Source organism: Lytechinus pictus, chromosome 14 (genome assembly GCF_037042905.1).
Source record: "Lytechinus pictus isolate F3 Inbred chromosome 14, Lp3.0, whole genome shotgun sequence".
Classification (NCBI taxonomy): Eukaryota; Metazoa; Echinodermata; class Echinoidea; order Temnopleuroida; family Toxopneustidae; genus Lytechinus; species Lytechinus pictus.
The window spans coordinates 19,876,793-19,898,512 of record NC_087258.1 but is presented as its reverse complement, the minus strand read 5'-3'; the positions used below and the strand labels follow the sequence as shown (position 1 = coordinate 19,898,512).

At 35.8% G+C, this 21,720-nt stretch overlaps 1 protein-coding gene across 4 annotated transcripts; it reads right to left on the bottom strand.

The window, feature by feature from the left end:
- Window positions 1-850: 850 nt before the first annotated feature.
- On the bottom strand, window positions 851-21,218 carry LOC129276506 (beta-1,3-N-acetylglucosaminyltransferase radical fringe-like). 4 transcript variants are annotated; one of them, XM_064109365.1, is made up of 12 exons: window positions 21,014-21,218; window positions 19,249-20,291; window positions 15,518-15,789; window positions 11,537-11,585; window positions 10,254-10,296; window positions 9,899-9,961; window positions 8,964-9,111; window positions 8,108-8,190; window positions 7,029-7,099; window positions 5,628-5,722; window positions 4,612-4,700; window positions 851-3,341 (listed from the first exon to the last, which is right to left on the bottom strand). In XM_064109365.1, exons 2-12 carry the CDS (start codon window positions 19,568-19,570, stop codon window positions 3,281-3,283), a joined length of 1,296 nt encoding a protein of 431 aa, XP_063965435.1. In that variant the 5' UTR covers window positions 19,571-20,291; window positions 21,014-21,218; the 3' UTR covers window positions 851-3,280. The 4 variants fall into 4 exon arrangements, with proteins under 4 accessions (XP_063965435.1, XP_063965434.1, XP_063965436.1 ...); XM_064109364.1 differs by having other exon boundaries at window positions 20,544-21,113; XM_064109366.1 differs by having other exon boundaries at window positions 21,023-21,083.
- Between the last annotated feature and the right edge of the window lie 502 nt (window positions 21,219-21,720).

The window sequence follows — 21,720 nt, the reverse complement described above, 5'->3', positions numbered from 1 at the left end:
CCACCAATGGTAAGAAATTTGATTGAGATCAGATGGTATCGCCCGCAACGACAATACAAGATTATAAATAGTAGCCCAAAGGGTAGTTCTTGAAGAATTTCTGAATGTTCTAAAATATTACCAACATCTTCAGTTTGTTATGAATAAAACATATTTAATCCCACTATAGTTTTATAGAGCATCACATGCATGTTCAACTATACAAAATTAGTTTATCATCTCAATTTGTTCATATCTACTTGAGATGAAAATTGAACTTGGCCGTGGGTGTATCCGTAGTTTGGCGGTTCCAAATTTCACTTCGAAAAGTTGCTGTATCATTAAAACTATCACCAAGCAACATTTTGATTCTTTACTGACGTATTTATGATGTATATAAATATACATATAAGTGGATATAATTATTATGGCAAAAATTGCATTTCATCTTCCCATTAAAGGTTGTTGATTTTTTTTTTTTTTTGGGGGGGGGGCTATTTTACATCGTTTTATAAATTCGACTGTAGAAAAAGTGATACCACAATGCAGGGGCCATGGAACGGTTTTCAAAGTGGGGGGGGGGCTGACCATGCAAACAAAATCACAATCATATGATCATTTTTACGTTTTTGCACACGGTTTTGGAAAAAAGTGGGGGGCTGAAGCCCCCCTCCCCCGCTTCCGGGGCCCCTGCAATTTGAGACCCTACCTAGCTGTGATCTAGAGAGTCTTTACTAACTACCGTCGCGACGGTGTAAAATCTTTTCTTTGGTGTGGGTTGAACAAAAACTCCTTTTCCACAAGCCCTAGCTCCTGGTCTATGTAATTCCTCCTTCACCACATCCACAGGTAATAAATAGAGAGAGAATGCTAAATTTCTAATCAATTTATTTCAATCAAACTACATCTTTGTAACTACATTGTAATAAAAGATAAACAAAATGAGTTGAACGAAATTTTGATATTTAGTGCCAACAATTTTTTGACACCGTAAATGGAAGTGTAATTTTTAACTAAATCTACAGAGGTGAATCCAGGTAGGGGCATATCTGCCCCGTGCCCCCTCCCCCTTTTGAGAGGCACAACAATATTACTTCATATGGGAATTTGTCATGCCTCCGAAGTGAAGACCTTTGTTTGGTTTTTTTTTGGTCAATTTTTTTTACTGGGATAAAATGACCTCCATTCACTTCTGAAAACATTTTTTTTGGTTGTCAACTTTTTACAGACATAACTCACCATTAATTTGGGTATAGACCTTTTTTTGGAGGGGGGGGGGGGGCTTGTTCATGGAAAATCCTGGATCAGCCCCTGTCCATACTGACCAAAAACAAGAATCTAATAATAATTATCCTCAGAAATTACAAAGTAAGGAACAGTATATACACAAAATACCACGTTTATATTCACCTTTTTGCTCATTTACTATTTAGTCATATATAGACACAAGTGTTGTCTCCATGGGGGGTTTTATTCATTCATATGTATGTACTGGTATTTCAGCTTATGCCAATGACACTATGATTATATTTAATATCCACCTAATTTTCCCAATACAACTCTAAGTTTTAATGAGACATGAGACAATATATAACATGATTATAAAATGAAAGGCACATTAAATTTCCGTACATGACTGTAGGATAAGGGCACTTAACTACTTTTCTTAAGATAAAAATCAATGACAAATCCAACCATCTAAATGCACTGATAATTCTACCTTTAAAATATCATACGAACATCAGGTTAGCGCTTTTCTCGTAATATAAGGAATAATTTCGCAAATGTAATTTTGTGGACTGATGAGTTCTCCGCACAATATATCAAACAAAAGTATACTTTTGATGTCAGCGAATATTTACAAGCTAAATGAATGTAAACAACCGAGATAAGACACTTTGGCAATATCGTACCCCCTTTTCCTTTTCTACACAAGGCCTGCCCTGTTAGAGCAGTGTGTGTTTCCAATAATCTTATTCTGCCTGTGTTTGAAAAATTAATCACATTGTATGTTCTATAAATGAATGGCAACATTTCATAAATGTAGCTCGTATAAGACCTATAAGTTTCGTGATATGCTATAAATTCAACAGTTATTTATATTAGGGAGTTTTGCACCGCGACGCAGTAGGGAATCAAGAACATAGAAAAGCTATTGTCAAATAGCCTTCATGACAAAGAGGAACCAAGAAGTCTTTGTCGAAAATCGGTGAATCAAAACAGCAGTTATCGTCATGGACTCTGGGCAAACGTCATAATTGCAATTTTTACGTCAGCTCCGAAACTGACAACTGCTGCTCCGGTTCACCAATTTTCGACAAAGTCCTCCCAGCTGTTCTTTGTCATTTGGCGGGCATTTTCAATACATTTACCGTGTTATTGAATCCGTTCTGCGTTGCGTTACGAAAACTCTCTTGATATAATATCTGGGTCCCGTCTTACGAAGATTTACCATTGATCCGATCAACCGCAACTATGAAAACCCAACAACGTCAACTTCTAAAATGCATATTTGTTCAAAATGTTTTCTAGATAAAGTGATATATATTCATACGTTCATCGTTTTCTTAAAAAAATAATGTACTTTTTTTGCTTACAAAAGACATTAAGTAAATTTCAGGTAGAAAAAATATGACATTGATGGATTCCCATATATATATGAGGTTGATCGGATCAATCGATAACTCTTTGTAAGACGGACCTCAGATCATCTTTGACTATTGTAGGGCCTATACTTTCTCAACCCATACGAGGCCGGAGACCACTTTGTATGAAAGTCACTTTTTTTTGTTACAACTCATGATGTATTCTTGAATGTTTATTTGTGTCGAAATTGAATGTTCGATTGTAATTGTCAGTATTGAATAAATCCCTCCAATAGAGAAAAACTTTTCTTAATTACTCCTCCTTCGACTTAACATTTTCTAGACTTTCTAACTCGCATAAATTTGATTTTTTTTTTCACACAATTCTGTCAATTGAAAGAAATCGTAATTACAATGACTCGAATCGATACAATGATCAGTACAAGCCAGCTATATACAAGCCTACACTCTTTAAGATTTTTTTTAAACCAAAGTTGGTTGAAACATAAACCTACCAACGGTTTGCAAAAAAACATCCCAATTTATTTTGCGTGCGAGTTTGTTTTGACCAACAGTTGTTTAACTGACTTATAGGTTGGTTATAATGTCTATTATAGCTTTCCAGTCGTCGCTCCTTGAATAGCTGTCTCTTTCAGGATAGCAGATACAATCGGTGACTAGTCAATCCTTGGTCAGTACTTGCCCAAATGATGGTGTTAGTCGTAAGGGCACATACCGCCAAATTTACGGTAGTAGGTACAGTGGAATGACTTAAATCTGTAAAAGGACACCAAACAAGAAAACAAAAGAAAATACAGTTATTGAATCAACATTCGGATTAGCTTAGGTAAATCACTTTTTGGATTTAATCATAAACATTCGGGAAGGGTCAACGAGTCAAGAGGATTTTTACACGAGGCAGAGGGTCCATGCGGCGGCCGAGGCGGGTCCACGCGGACGAGGCGGATCCACGTACGCGGCCGATTTTTCGCATATTGTATATATTGTATTCTATCAAGGTGTTTGGTCTCGCGACCCTCGGCGCCGTGGGAGTACCCCGCATATTTACAAAATGAAGAAATTGATAGAATAGATACAATTGCAAACTTGAACAAAAAGGAAGCGGACAATTATATCAAGTATCGAACTGTCAGTGAGCATGGTGAGTGTAATATTGATTTATCTGCACTACGTGACTTTGTGCAAGAAGAAATCATTCATGCCCCCTTACAAGTTGGATATTGATTGCCATCATCACTATCATGACGGTGTCCTGGTAATAAGTCGATAGCTTTATAGTATCTAGCAGAATAATTGTGTCGACCGAATGGATATTTTGCAGACGGAATAAAACGAGACAGTTTGGATCATACACAGATGAAAGGCCCCAGGAATTTGAAACCGTCGAAAGCCAAAATTTAATATAAAGAGAAAAAATAACCTGTGAGGTATAGACCAAGTGGAGATTGACTAAATTGCGATACAAGTTGACGAAATCATAAATCCTAGAGAGTTTAACCAACCAATTTCAATTCATTGAAGATTGAACATTAAAACTTAACTGCAGTCAAGTTTATATAGTAAAAAGTGTAGTAAAAAAAATTTAAACAGGGATTACTGTGTGACTAATAAAGGTAGGGAAATAAAATTGATAGAAAACCACAATTGCGAGGGACCATGCATGTCCAAGTTTTCGACAAAGTTGCTTTAAATCGTTTGGAATATGTACCCCCAACTTATTATTTATCACTATGTTGCACGTAAGATGTCACTTGTCAATTCCACCACATTCACGTTTTGCTTTAAAAATCTTTGAGGACAGTTCACATTGGGTCTTTTCGTTATACCATTGCATATTGTATAATCATTATCATATCGGACCCCATGGAAGAACAGAGCTGTTATGCTCAACAGCTCTGAAATGGGCCATCCAACCGTATCATATTATTATTGTTGTTGTTTTGTAAGTGTGTTAGTTTTTTAGTGTTTTTATGAATTCGGAAATAAAACAAACAAATATTCGTTTTTGGTAGAAATTATTTCATACCTTGTAGGATCATCTTTCATTATCGGTCGAAAATCGATCACATTGGGTCCTAGCTCTCTCCTGTCATTAAGACAGTAACTCAGTGTAATCTGTATATAAAGAAAATAGAAAATGAAATTATGATTTATAATTATTGTCAAAAAAATATGCAGTGATTGACATTTTGTGCGACAGTTTGTACCTTCCCTTTGTCTCGCTTTCTATTAATTGTAGATCTTACTTAGATGAGTGTATAAAAAAGTTAAAGTTTGTAAGTGCCGGTGCCAATGCAACTTTTAAATTAAACATTACTTTATAAGGTTTTTCACGCAAATTTAATAATTAATCACTGTTCAATACGAGAATAAAAGTGACAGAGAAAACTTGTGTCAGTTAAGAAGAGCATAATTTATTCGATGAATGAATTATTTAACACTCTGCAGAGAGTAAATTCACTGACAAGGAAAGTAACAGTAGTAAATCTGTTATAATCCCCCACATACAGTATGAATAGAAATGGTACAAGGGATGATCCTTTAACAAGAAGGCCTACAGATTGAGTCCTGTTTATAGAGAAAGAGGATCTGAAAATATATATATACATATATATATATATATATTAATTTCAGATCCTCTATATATATATATATATATATATACTAAGAAACAGTATTTTGTTTGATGTTGGGCGGAAATCGACACCTTTTATGAATTACTGTTTATCAAGATAAGTGTCATTAAATTACGACGTTACCACGCACTATGCAGGTTATTTACATCAATTTCGTGTAATGTGCTTTTACTTGCTAGATTGTACCAAATTTAATATACTTCACATACCCAGGGGTGATCCAAGCCCAATGTAAAGTTTCATCAAATTCTACGCGCAATCTAGTAAAAGACCTTTCAAAATAATTTGTCGTATCAACATACAAGAAGTGATAAAATATTGCCAAGGTGAGCCCTATGATAAGTTAAACAAAAGCTGAAAAACCCCAACAAAATAAATAAAACGATACCGATATGAAATAAAATACCTGCTTTATGAGATCACGCGTTGGAATGTCGGACATCTTCTGGATATGCGAATTGAATTTGCGAACTCTCGTCAGGGACTTTCCCAATAAGATTTCTGAAATGAAAATTATAAATAAAGAGACTGGATACACAGTTTATGAAGTATTGATTGTGATTTTTTTAATCAAACCGGACATGTTGGCTCAGTGGTATAATGTCCATCTCTTGAACGGGAGGTCGTGGGTTCGATTCCCGGCAGAGTCACACCAAATCGGGACGTTCTCACTTCTTGTGAAAGCGCTCGACATTCAAAATGGAGAAGAGTATGATAGCAACATTATGATATGCAGGGCCCCCTGGGAGAACACTTCATGAGAGCTGAAGTGGCTAAATTGGGTAAATAATAACTGTTATTTATTAAATAATTCAGTATGTATGATAAATTTTAAAAAATGACTGATAGTGGGGGAGGGGGTAGTTAATTACTCTACAGAAATTCATAACAATGGATGCTAGCAAAACCTGACTTAAGCCAATACAGGTCGATTTTACAGTCTTACCGGCAGTCAGCAGTAGTTTTAAAGAAAGATATATAAACTTTTCCTGTCAGTATGTTTGAGAACATGGATTATCGGAAACAAAATTAATATAAGGCTATCTGAAGTCGAAACTGTGTCTCCAAAACAACATTGCATGACACCAAAGCCCCTGAACAGAAGCTAATGCCACAGTTACACAGTTGAAATGCAGCCTCATCTTACAAAGAGGTGCGATTGGTCCGATCAACCACAATTATGGAAAGCCAGCAACGTCAACATCTGACATGCATGTTTGATCAAAATATTTTCTAGATATGATGGGTATTCGTGGATAAATCATCTTGTTGAAAATTCAGTGAGCTTCTCTCTTTGTTTACGTTGGATATTGTATAGATTTCCTGCAGAAAAAATATGACATTGATGGATTCCCACTGATATGGATCGAATCAATCGTAACTCTTTGTAAGACGGGGGCCCTGGAATTATCATAGCTTTTACGTTATAACCAATACGATCGGCTAGGAATTGGTTCCTCCTGTGTGGCGGTAGCATAAGCGGTTGATAAGATTGAATGCGCATATTTACTGTAGAAGATTTAACGCGGGGGAATCAGATCCTGTAAATCTTAAAAGCGGTAATTTTTCTGCAATTTAACGGAACGAGTCCATTTTTAAAGAAAAAAAAAGCAGTTTCGAACCCCATTAAACAATTTTCTGTAATGTTGTACCATGTAAGATTAGAGGTGCTCTCGAGACTCTACTGCAGGAACTTCTCTCGTTTTTTTAAGGGGAAATTTTTTAACAGTGACTTCACTCTGCACACATTATGCTTTATTGTTTTGTTTTTTTCATGAAAGGGGGAGGGGGTGTAGATAATACTCACCTACAATAAATCCTATAGTGATGTCATCTGGCCGACCTATCTTCTCGGCTGTTTTTGCCAACTTGCCTTTGCTAAGGGACAATAATTTGACAAGAAAAATAAACATTAAAGATATAAAGATATTTCGTGGAGTATTAGATCCAAATTACATTGAATACATATTTTAACACTGTTTGTAATTCATAATAATTCAAAATAATTTGATTTATATGACATAAATGAAATGATCAATATGAAAGACTTTTTAAAATTATGTCATTAAAAAATCGATGTATATAAATCTATATACGTACTCACATAAAAAGAAAGAAAAAGACAAATAAGCATGGAAACAGTTGGTTACAGACCTACGTTGCTTTAGGGGAAAGTGGCCCAACATAATAAACATGATGTGGCTATATTATTTTTAGTCTGGCAAATAATACCCATTTGGGGGATTTTTATGAAAGAAAATGTATTCATCAAAAAGCATAAGGACTAAGGAATGCCTCGTACAAACAACGAAATGCCGAAATCGCATCCCACAACAAAATACAATTTGAAATCACTTCCTATTATGACTATCCGCCTCCCCCAAAAAAATATTTAAAAAATAAAAATAAAACAAAATTGAAGGAGGCACACCCCAAGTTTAGGAAGTCATTAAGGTCATTTTTAGAGTGACACATTTTAGTACAGTATACCTTATTTATGGTGGTATCCCCCCCCCCCCTCCAGCGAGACCAAATGCCAAATGTGATAACATACAGGTTTCTACAGAAACGCATTATTGCATATAGTATACGTTTCTATAGAAAGGTATATTCAATAAATTCCCCCCTTTCGCTCCCAATAGCAATTTCCTTGGAGTGTTGCACGAAACTTACAATCGATCGCAAGTCAATATCATGTCTTAAAATCAATCATAAGTCTTTCTATTAATAGCAAATTCACTATTGATTGCAGGTCTGTAACCAATAACTATAAATTGTTTTGCTAACTTCAATTTGTTCTATCTCTTGTAAATTTGCAACTGAAATGTGCAATTGATTGCAAATAGTTTCGTGCGAGACCCCCAATCTTTGGGAAAAATACCATACCTTGTATACTTCATCATCCTGTACGTTAGAGGCTTGCTGAAGCAAACTCCTCCCCCTCCTGTTGCAAACCAGAACCTGTATGTCTGTCGAAATGAAGAAAAAGGAAGCATAATTTATGATCCATGTAAACCCCCCCCCCAAAAAAAAAGCAAGTGGAGCGCCTCTGACAGTCTCGCCTGCATTATACGCGATTCAACTTAGCAGCAGTGCAAACTTTGAAACAAATAAAATGAATAATCATTAAGGAATACCACCCATATGATAATAAAATAAAAAAAGTTCAATGACCCTAAATGACCTTTAACCTTAATCATGTGACTAAAACTCAGGCAAGTTGATCGGTAATAATTGATTACTCTCATTTTTAAGTTTCATGAACTATATCCATATACTTCTGATGACATTTAAAAAGTTAACCTTGGTTAAGATTTCAGTGATGCTACTACTACTACTACTACTACTACTACTACTACTACTACTACTACTACTACTACTTCTACTACTACTACTACTACTACTACTACTACTACTACTACTACTACTTCTACTACTACTACTACTACTACTACTACTACTACTACTACTACTACTACTACTACTACTACTGGTACTACTACTACTACTACTACTACTATTACTACTACTGGTACTACTACTACTACTACTACTACTACTACTACTACTACTACTACTACTACTACTACTACTACTACTGGTACTACTACTACTACAACTCCGATCTATACTCCTCCTCCTCCTACTACAACTTCTAGTATATGTTGCTACAAAACTGCCTGGATCAACGACAATCCCTACTCGGAAAGTAGTAAGAATTCGTTTCCCAATTGATTCTTACCTCATTTGTATCCCTATCTATTGCGAGCGTCCGGTAATTGATACTTTCTCGCCCGAAGAAAAGCTCTTGGTGGTGATCGAAATGGTTCAGGAACCTTAACAGCTCTGGAACATTAAGATAGTTGTCGTCATCAACATGACACAGCCACCTGAACAGAAGAACGCGTTCCATAATGAAATAAAATTATGAAAATCATTTCAAACACATCCAATGACGATGGTTTGACAATGACGATTGTTTGAAATTAAAATCGAGTAGTAGATCGAGGTAGAGCGGGACCGGGGGGGGGGGATAGCTGTACCAAAATTTGAGGAAGCTTGTCAGTTCTGCCAATCTTGCAGTGATTCTTTGCCAATCAAAGTAAAGAATTCCACTGAAATTGTCAGAGCTGGCAAAATGTTTAGTCAGGGTATTGACACTTTTCACGAAACACCCCACATTTCTGAAGGTGATAAATTAAAATAATGACTATAGGAACGCATATTAATACAAGGGCCGCGGAACAGTTTTGAAAGTGGGGGGGGGGGGGGGCTGAGCCAAAAGTGGGGAGTGACCATGCAAAAAATCACAATCAGATGTAATTTTTTTTTTACATTTTTGCACACTGTTTTGGAAAAAAGTGGGGGAGCTGAATCCCACCCAGCCCCCTCCCGTTTCCGCGGCCACTGTAATACCATTAATAATTCATACAAATTCATAAAAATACAATATATTGATTGAAAATAATAACATACTGTACTTATATTTGCCAAATCAAGGATGTGCAACATTTTATCAAAATTGAGGTTTATGAAATATGGAATTTAAGGTAGGTTATGGACGTTTGTACATAATTATGTATGCCTTATTGTGTGTGAGGGTGTGGGTGGGTGTGTATATATTATAAGGGTGGAGTGTGTGTTGGAGGGTGCGTGTATGCACATCGTGGTTCATACCTTTTGTCTTTTATCTTTTCAAACATGGTGAATATGCTTGACGTTTTACAGGCAAGGGCGGTCCTGAAAGAAATGAGAGAGGTAAATTAATTTGGTTTAAAGATAAATTACTAACATCACTGCACAACATGCATGTAGATCCCGGATGTAGATATGACAACTTAACTGCTGCAGTCTCCCACACCATACGACACAAACCTTCATCACAGAAAAAACATCATTAGATGAAATGAATGAATAGGGACATCTACGTAACTTTCTTGGAATAAGAAATGTTGTAAACACATTAAGCCATAATGATTATGAAGAAAATATGCAAAAACGAACAAAACTTATATTTGGGGAAAAGTCTTACAATTTGTGCGTATCTGGACAATCTGTGTTGACCATGTGACCATCTGAAAAATAAAAGAAATGTTAAACAAGAGAACGATATTATTAACATTCGATTATGTTTACAATTATAAAATTCAACAAGCATTGTCCTCAAGAATGTTGTCATATATACACGCTCATATCTCCATGATATTGAGCTCTGAACCTTATCTCCCCCAAAGCGTAGGATGTAAAAATCAGGTCTCAGTGGTCGTCAACTGAATGGTCTTTGCAAATTGCGGTCATGATTAATATCGTCGTCGTCGTCAACTCGTCATCATCATCATTGTCGTCGTCATCATCATTATCACCCCAGTAGCGTACGCACTTTTGAAAGGTGTGGTTCGAGTTGAATGAAAATTTGACAAGAAAAAAAGGTGTTCTCACCCGATGAAAAGTTGACAAGAAAAAATGTTTTCAAAAAAGATCTGAGAGGGGGGGGGGTGAACCCCTGCAACCCTCTCCCATTGGGAGTGCGCCTGCATCATCCTAATCATCATCATCAAATGACAGCAAGAATTCCACTTTCTAGAATCACATTTTCCTGACACTTATAATAGCTGGACAGTTCGGATGTTTTTTAAAAAATAAGTATTTGCAAGAGGTATCTATAAGTAATTCATGTGAGAATAATGAAATGAAAACAGGCTTATTTTCTTGTGTCAAGAAATATTTGTAGAAGATAATCCTCCTTGTCTATTTACAAAGCGACGAAAAGGTACACAACTGATGAAAAATACTTCGTTAAATTGCATTTAAAGTTTCTTTCTGACATAATTATTACCTCATCGCAAAGTGATTGGCGGAAAAATATCTAAATTTATGACATGGATATTCTTTATAATATCTGCATCAGAGATCAATGTTTTTAGGATGGGGGGGGGGGGCTTTCACGTATGGTAGAAACGAACTTGAGCAGCGAATTAAATGCTATCGTGCCTTCATTTCGTGCAGGATATCGATATTATTTGGAAATCACATCAATCGTTAGCTACTGGGTTGTTTCTTGGCCGGGCTTTTGTGGAACAGACGACTTCTATTGTTTTTTTTTTCATGTGATCTGATAAAGTAGGAAAAATGTACAGCATAATTTTTAACTCCCCCCAAAAGAAAAAAATTGAGAAAGCAAAGTATGACCCAATGTGTCATTTCATCATTATTTTTATCATTTTAATCAACTCTTGTCTGTATATATCGCGTTTTCATATTGTTCAATTAAATGGAAATGAATGAAATGAAATTAAAATTAAATGTTATACTTACTCGTTTTCTCCTCATATACTGGATCTTTTACGTCGGTGAAAAAATATATCTGTAAAGAAAAGAGAAATCAGTTACTTCACCTATTCACTCATTTTCTCTCAAAATTGGAAACCTCTGCCAAACGCTTGAGCCAATGGAAAGAATCGCAAGTTTATTTGTAAAAGCTTTCATTCGTCCTGCATGCAGAAATAATAAGTGGTTACACTTCGTAATTCCGAAGGTTCTTTATTCCGAAGGTTCGTAATTCCGAAACACGTAAATTGCCCATACCTCGATGTTCGTTAATCCGAAAACGTAAAAGGGTTCGTTAATCCGAACATTTGTAGCGTTATTCCGAAGGTTCGTTATTCCGAAGGTTCGATAATCCGAAAACGAAATAAGGTTCGATGTTCCGAAGGTTCGTTAGTCCGAAAACGAAATAAGGTTCGTTGTTCCGAAGGTTCGTTAATCCGAAAACGAAATAAGGTTCGTTGTTCCGAAGGTTCGTTAGTCCGAAAACGAAATAAGGTTCGTTAATCGTTCGTATACGCACTGTGTATCGACAAGATCGTCACTTATTATCGCATACAACCGTAATTCCGAAGCTTCGTTATTCCGAAGGTTCGGATATTCCGAAGGTGCGTTATTCCGAAGGTTCGTATTTCCGTAGGTTCGTAAGTCCGAAAACGAAATGAGGTACGTAATTCCGAAGGTTCGTTAGTCTGAAAACAAATACAACTTAGTTTACATATTTGAAAGTCTTGACAAGTAGAAAGTTGGAAACATGGGGCTATTTTTTTTACATATATTCTTGGGCAAGGAGAAAAGTTAGATAGGAAAAAAATAGCTTCAAAGTAATCCTCTTTTGTATTGCATGTGCTCTTAGAGAATTATTTACGCCCGCTTTCATCGGTTCATCCATTAACTCTTGACAATGAATGAGCGAGTCCCTTTTTGTTTTCACGAACTTTTTAAAAGTGTTGCTCACTCACTGCAAGCGGAACTTATGTCGACAGTCATGCATATTTTCATTCGCTTAGAGACTTGTACCAATATTATATTGATTGATTGATTGATTGATTCTTTATTTCCATGCAAAAATAAATCATACAACAGAAAATATATTGACAATATCTCATGGTAAAATAACAATAAACAATCATTGCATGGGAGGGAACAGTCATAAGCACAAGGCTTGAAAAGGACGCCCCTCAAGAAAGACTACGGCCCTGAATAAAATCAATATAAGTCATATTTAAAAATTACAGTAAAAGCAGGGCCAAAAGGAAAACACATCAAGCATGTCAAGAATAAATCAAATGATAATAACACACCAGCCGTGTATCGATTAATATTACTATGTTTAACATAGATACGTCGTATAAAATAATACAAAAAAAATAAAGTATGCAATATGATGAAAGTCATGAAACTGATGATAGAACAATATCTTAACTCAAATAAGTGCTAATAATGGAATGCTTAAACTCAAACTTAAATTTGTTCAATGTAGGAGCACCACGTATTGTTAAAGCTATATCATTCCAGGTATCTGGACCAGTATGTCTTATTGACCTATGGGCTATATATATATGGGATTTGTTTAAATTGGTAATAATACGCAATATTCTACGCACATCCGGCACAGGTTTAAAGGGGTACCCAGGGGTGAAGTAAATGTGATTTAAACAGATATAGAAAAATCAGACAAACGAAACACTGAAAATTTGATCAAAATCGGACAAGGAATAACAATGTTATGACATTTTAAAGTTTTGCATTTCCGGTGAAACAGTTCTAGACATGTCTTCATGAATATTCCATGAGCAAATTGTTCTTTGGTATTTTATTATATGAAATTAGGTGTATTCAAAATTTTTCCTCCAAGCCTTAAAAAATGGATTTACAACTGATTTAGTGCAATGGATATTAATTGCTACAGCTTATTTCATTATAAGGGAGACATATTATTCACACATGTATGGAATAATCAAACATTTATGATTTCATGTAATGGCATAAGAAAAAGGAAAGTGGGGATGTGACATCATCAGTCAACCTAATGAATATTCATGACGATGTGCAAATAACTATTTTCACAAAATATTGCTAAAATTTAAAATTCAATAATTTTGTTATTTGTTATCCGATTTTGATGAAATTTTTCGGCATTTTGCTCTGTGAATCTTACTCTATTTATTCAAATATAAATATTTCCAGCCCGGGGTATCCCTTTGATTATTCTAAGACAGACTGAAGCTTAGGCATAAAATGTGAAACACATTTTTGTACAATACATACTCAAATTTAAACGATTTATCAACTCTGAATTTGCTTTATTTATTCACTCTATCAGCCAATCGATATTGGCCTTCTATAAAAAAAAAATTTGAGACGAGACAAAGAAAAATCTTTAGGATTTGGGGCGTTAACCGTGCAAGGAGTTGCAACTATTGTTAATGAATTACTATACCAGTGAATAGGCAGCAGAGCCCTGTTGAGCGATTTCCCATTGTAATTTTCTAAGGGGATATTAAACGAACTACGTCGAATCGATGAAAGCTAATACGAGTCATGACTCTGTATGTTTTGGGAATAAGTTAAAGTTGGAAAAGCCCCTGTAGTCTATATAATATGCTGGCATTGTATAAACGATAACGGGTATGAGGTCGGTCATCATGTTCTATTAAGATATCAGAGAAAAATATCGTAATGTCATTCAAGCGCATTGAAAAACTGAAACACTAACCAAGTTGTTTTTCAATATTATTTTCATGGTTATTGTGTGTTTTATTATTATTATTATCATTAGTAGTAGTAGTAGTAGTATTCCTCCACCATTATCAACTGTATTCCCCTCTCGATAATAAGCAATACTTGCGGTCTTAGATTCTGATTGAAATCATTAAAAAATAGAATTATATAGATTTACCATGGACCTATTACTTTACAGAGCACCGTTAAAATTAAAACAAGTGATTTAAACTAAAGATAATTGCTGATTGTGAAATGATTAATAAACGAAATTCAATCTAAATCTGCTCTTTGTTCGGATATGTTTTTTTTGGGGGGGATTGAAATGTTTTTAAAATCCTTGAAATGTTTTTAAAAAGATTTATGACTTATTATAAAGTAGAGAATGAAGGTTTTTGACATTTGATCTGTCTTTCTGAAGAGTTGTGAAAAATGAATCGATACCAGAAAAGTGAGTGCAGGTCTGGGAGCTTTATTATTGTATGTCAACTTTCATTACCATCATTACTATTCTATTATCATCATCATGTCCATATATTTTATGTATATCTATGTATAATACTTTTCTTATCCTTGTTATCAATTATTATCATCATCATCATCATCACCACCACCATCATCGTCATCACAATCATCATCATCATCACCACCATCATCGTCATCGTCATCGTCACCACCATCAACGTCATCGTCACCACCACCACCATCGTCATCATCGTCATCATCATCATCATCACCATCATCACCATCATCATCATCTTCATCACCATCATCATCATCACCATCATCATCATCATCATCATCACCACCATCATCATCATCATCTTCATCATCATCATCACCATCATCATCATCATCTTCATCATCGTCATCACCATCATCATCCTCATCACCACCACCATCATCGTCGTCATCATCACCACCATCATCGTCATCGTCACCACCATCATCATCATCATCACCACCATCATCGTCATCATCTTCATCATCTTCATCATCATCCTCATCATCATCATCATCATCATCACCACCATCATCGTCATCGTCACCACCACCATCATCATCATCATCAACATCATCATCACCACCATCATTGTCATCATCTTCATCATCATCGTCATCACCATCATCATCCTTATCATCATCATTGCCATCATCATCATCATCACCACCACCACCATCATCGTCATCATCATCATCATAATCTTTGACATCATTAATAGAGAACCGGGCTCATTGGTCAAATACCTGCTCTGGAGCAAACGAATGCCAGGTGTCCAGGATGAGCTGGACCCGGCTGCTGTGGTACGCCCCGGTCGTCTTAACTCCTATAAACAGATCCGATATATCTGTGGGTCTGTAATCTGGCAACTTTGGCGAGATATATACCCCCTTGCCAGGTTGCCCCGAAGAGGAATTTGATTTCGAAGGAGACTTCGCTGGACCAACCAGAAGTTTGTCCCATACGGCATCTTCTTCATTAGTAGTTTGAATCTTCATTCGTGTGGATTCACGAACACCTTCGGGAAAAGATAAACACATCAATAATAACAATAATAATAATAATAATACTAATACTACTACTACTAATAATAATAATAATGATAATAATAATGATAATAATAATAATAAGATTAATAATAAGATTCAACATACTGCTTACACTTCTTGCATGACAGTAATAATGGTGATAATGACAATGTTAAAATATTTGTCAGTTTCCAGGGAGTCTGTATCCTCATCTCTACTTTCCCTTTTTTGTGCTTGGTTCAATTACTACGGAACTTACATCCCCCTTCCTTTAGTGACCATTGTTAAATGTCTTGTATTGTATAATGAGTTTCTATTCTTAAGGTTGCCTCTTATTCTCTTTCCATTTTCCACTTCTGGCTTTCCCTTTTCTTTTGACTGATCTCTATTTGCTTCCCTTGTCTCATCCTTTTCCTCTCCTCTCTCCTCTTTCAACCTATCTTTCATTCCCCCTTTCTCCATTATTGGCACCTTGTAGTAATTATGTTATGGCACCTTGTAGTAATTATGTTATGGCTTTTGGCATTTATATATGATACATTTCTTTTTCATATGTATCTGTATTGTATTTGAACATTTATTTGTAATGTTTACTTTATATACTTTGTAATGATTCTATTTGTACATGTAAACAGTCGCACACTTCAGTCTTTGACTGCTTGTGATTGTATTTTGATAGTTTTATCGCAATAAAATCCAATAAATCCAATGTAACATCATATTTTACCCAGGGTAGAGCCACTTCAGTTCCGATCAACCACAACTATGGCCGTATATGGCAAACAACGTCAACATCTAAAATGCAAATTTGTTCAAAATATTTTCTAGATATGATGTATTTTCATCCATTCATAATTTGAGAATTCAGTGTGCTTCTCTTTGTTTGTACGGATGTTGTGCAAATTTTCTGAAGAAAAAAAGTATGGTATGGATGGACTTCCATACAGTTGTGATAGATCGGATCAATCGTAAGTCTTTGTAAAAACGGGGCCCAGATGAACAGATGAAAGATAATAACAATTATGATCTACAGTGCGTCCCACAAAAAACGAAACCGAGATTTATCGATGATTTATCATAACTTAATCGCAAATACAATAGACAAATGACCTACCATTGTAAAGCTTAGAATCTCCTCTTTCATCTGAAATTACTAAGATTATTTCTCATTCACGCATGAGTGAGCAAAAACAATTTGAAAAGGGGATACCAAAAAGTCACTTGGCGGGCCGTATCTGGGTTTTAAAAAGAAAACCACATTTTTAAAAAGTTCAATATCTGCTCTTTAATTTGATACCTCAATTACAGAAAATGGTCAAGAAATAACAAAGTTCTGGTTATTTGAAATAAGGCTTGAATTTCAATAATTTCATAAAATGAAGAGGTTTTACAGGCTAGCGTTCAAACTCACTCGACACTCCGTTTTGTTGACGATCAGCCATGCATTAAGTCTTTTGTTACCGTGCGATAGCTTCTGTGGGAAACCGGTGAAAACACGTTTATTTAATGAAATTATGGAAATACAAGCATTGGTTCGAGGGATCATAACTTTTTTACTACTTGACCATTTTCTGTGATTTAGGTATCAAAGAAAAGAGAAGATATTGAACTTTTTAGTCATGTGATTTTCTTTTTGAAATTCAGATACCCCCGCCAAATGAGTTTTTGGCATCCTTTCTTCGAATTTTTTTTGCTCAATCATGCGTGAATGAGGAATAATCTAAGTAATACCAGATGAAAGAGGAGATTCTAAGCTTTACATTGGTAGGTCATTTGTCTATTTTATTTACGATTAAGTTATGATAAATCATCGCTAAATCTCGGTTTCGTTTTTTTGTGGGACGCACTGTATAATGGCCAAACTCATTTCATAGAGTGCTGATGAAACAAAGAGGAGGACAATTTATAGACGGCAAGATATAAAAAGGATCCACGGAGGAAGCATTAACGAAATAACACAGATTGCCATGAAAAAATATATGTGATCAAATTAGACGTTTACCCCAAATATTGAATAACATTTAATGTTTCATCATCCTGCTTAACAAAATGTCGCAAAACTTTTTATTACATTACAAATAAGACCATTGATTATGTTTACGAAAATCTATTTTCAAGTTTCTTAATTTTCGGATTCTCATTTTTATAGGTCCTAATATAATTTAGCATTGTAGCATGAAATTAAATATTCATGTATTATGTATAAGACATGTACAGGTATGTGTATAATTTTTCTTTTTTTTATTTTCTCCTCTCTGTAACCCCTTTACTCTCGATCTCTCTCGTTTTTCTCTTTCTCCTTCACTTTCTTCTTAATTCTCCTCCTCCCTCTCCTCCTTCCTCTTCTTCTCCATCCCCTCTTCTCCTTCCCGTCTCATCCTCCCGGCTTTTCTTCTTCTTCTTCTTCTTCTTCTTTCTCTTCTCCTTCTTTCTCCTCTTCTTCTCCTCCTCCTTCTGCATCACCATTTTCTTCTTCTTCTCCTCTCCGATTTTTCTTCTTCTTATTCTTCGATCTTTTTCTTATTATTATTCTTCTACTTCTTCCCCTCATCCTTTTCCTCCCCCTCCTTCTTCATCACCATCTTCTCCTTTTTCTTTTTTTTCTCCTCATCCTCCTTCCTTTCTCCATCTCCTTATCCGTTGCATCGGCCTCTTATCATCTTTTCTTACCTTCTTTCATCACTTGCTCGTTCATAAAGCCTTTTCAATGTAATTTTCTCCCGGTATGTATTTCTTCCTTCTACATAAAATGTTCTAGTGTCAGTATAATATGATTTATTACATAAATTTATTTATTCATAAACTATACGTGCATGTACTTTTAATTATGTCATAGATGACTCGGTCATAAACCGAAGTTGTTCACTTGTTCTAAATGGCATTGCATATTGAATTATTATTCGTTGTAATTCGTATTTGTAAACATATTGATATTTGTCAATGTTTTAAAAAAAAGGGAAATTTCACCCTCACGGTAAGTTGGTTTTGATAAAAGCAGAAAAATTAGAGAATTTTTTTTTGGGTGCTTGATGAAATCATGATTTTTTTAAAGTTTGATTTGCGACGTCATTATATGCGAGAAGCTTCCCCATTATTTGTAATCAATATAGACGTGATATAATTTTTTTTAATCGAGCATGATGAATGAAAATACTTTTTCTTACAGAAGGGGTTATGTGCATGCCTGATGTTATATCCACTCGATAAATAAAATCACGTTCAATATTTTTAGAAAATGACATTATTTGGAATTTAGGCATGGTCATGGAGGAGCTGCTATTCTGTGACGTCACAACTTTTCACAAATCAAAAGTTCAAACATTAAAAAACTTCTTTGTTCTTATCGAACCTTCACCAATATTTTTTCTCTGTCTGCTTTTATTAAAACCATTCTTTCATCACGGCGCATGAGCTTCCCTTTTTTAATTCAACCCATATTATATACGCACCTCCGTTGACACGGATGTTGTCAACGCCACCATCATCATAGCCTAAGCGGTTGCCTAACATCTCATCACGCGACCGTCCATGACTAGGTGGCGCACGGTCCGCCCCAAGGGAAGGTGACCGTAGATCATCTTCATACACACTCCTGGGCTTCACTCCAGGATAGGCACGAAACTGGTGTTTGATGACCAGAAACACCATCAGGGCATACGATGCCCCGAACACAATTTTCAGAGTTTTTCCGCAAGTGTACCGAGGCATCATGTCATCATCATCATCATCACTCGTTATTTGATTCTGATTTGAATGTGTCCTCCAAGGCATTGATCAAATCGTTCTTTCTATGAAATGCTTCAGTGACATCATGCCTGCATCACGGCGAAAAAGAGAAGGTACACTTATTGTCCTCAAGATGGCTTTCTCAGCGTCCAAGTTAATTCCTTATAGCACTACATCCTGCATGACTTACGGATCCTGCTGAGTGTCTTCGTAGAAGTAGGAGTAGCTAGTGCAGGGGACAGGTTTACCACTTTTAGTCAACCATGGATCAGCTCGACTGCGTGTGTGAATGTAGGCAATGTAAACTCAAAAAGTTGTCCTGTCCATACGAGTTCGTTGCACCAGTTTCAAAAAAAGTTTCAACTCGGTGAAGATGGCTTTAATTTGGAGGATGGCTGCTAATTCAAATCAAATCAAATCAACGTTGATGCCGATAAAAACAAGCATTGACATGGTTGAAGCTATCTTCTAAAGAGATACCTTCCGTCCCAGATACTGAATTTTGTTTACCACTGATCAGTGCACGCCGAATACAGATCAGTGGTTCTCTCAGAATGGCGGATCATACAACGACATAAGATCATTGAGAAACATGTGGTATATGGTTCGCTCTTAGTCTGTATTCATGATGTAGGACAATAACACTTTCATTACGCTAGTGCAACTATCGTTCCGGCTCTCCAATTTTCTACAAAAGACTGTGGCCTTTTGCCGTATGACAATGCATTATCCTCAGCCCTATAGAATCCTGGCTGATGTAGGCCCACTGAAAAAAAATAGTATCATACTACCAAAAACGTTCCATATAGAGGCGATTACATGCACATGTAGTATGATCAGTGATTAATTGGTATATACCCTCGTTATCCCGTAAGTAGTGTCGAGTGGTAAAGTTGTCGATGTGAAATAATATATAAGTTCAAATAATCATTCAGCAACTCAAAAGAAACATATCAATATAGCAAACAAAACATTCCTGTTGTGTTATTAGTTGCCGAATGATTTGAACTTCCTATACAGTAGTTATTGCAAATGTTCTTTAATCCGAAACATGCTAATAGCGTTTGACCACGTGACGTTCGTTAGTCCGAAAATAAAAGCTGTGGCAGTTGGTTAATCCGAGCATTCGTTAATCCAACATAAGGTTCGTTATATTTTGAAGATTCGACAGTACGAAAATCAAATCAGCTTCGTTATTCCCATGTCCGAACAACAGAACACGAAACAAATCAATGCGCAAGTGCCCGTCAAGTTAGAAAATCTCTTCTTTTTTCTGGTATATGAAACAAATCAAAACAACATTAAATGCCCGAGTTGCCGTCGATCAGCCTGACCATACAATTGGCCTACATGTTTCCAAACACCAACGTCATGAGAAAGGCATAAATTCCGAACAACTCATTGGGAGCGATTGTGAAATATATTGGACCTCTGAGCTGTGAGCTCGATCTCAAACAGTAATGTTTTGGTGTTATATTATTACCACACCTTTCTCACTTTGGAACGATCACAGATAGCCTTGACACTGTGACGTTGGTAGTCGTGTATTTGCTGCTATGAATTCTTCATAATCATATTGGTTTTCAACGCGAGTTTTGTTTTCACGGCTGATTCCCCATGGCTGATCCTACTGAGATTTATTTTCAGGAGAGAGGAAGATAGAGAGAGCAGAGGAAGTAACTCTATTAAATATGACAAATCTATATGCATTGGATGTCACACTTCAAAAAGTTTTTCCCCAGAGAATTTCAGGTGACTTGACATATGCTTCGGTCTTATTTTTATTTTTTTATCTCAGAGGACATAGCGTTAGGGTTAGGATTGTGATAGAATTTGTTTGGCTTAACGTAGGCCTACTACATAATATTTTCCATCGGAGCAATATGATTGGGGCTTCAGCAAATGACATGGAACCAAAATTCAGTGTTCAAGAGAGGGCGATTTCATATCTCAGCTACAAACGGGTTCGACACAACGTTGCCAGAACTGGCATAATTATGCTTTCTGGCATAATTTCGACCCTTTTAGCATAATTCATTATGCCGGCATAATCCTGGCATAATTAGACTTTTTTTCTGGCATAATTTCGACCCTTTCAGCATAATTTGGGGCATAATTAGACTTTTTTAAGCAAAGAATCTGGCATAATAATAGCATATTTAGCATAACTTTGATCTATTTGAAGATTGAAGACC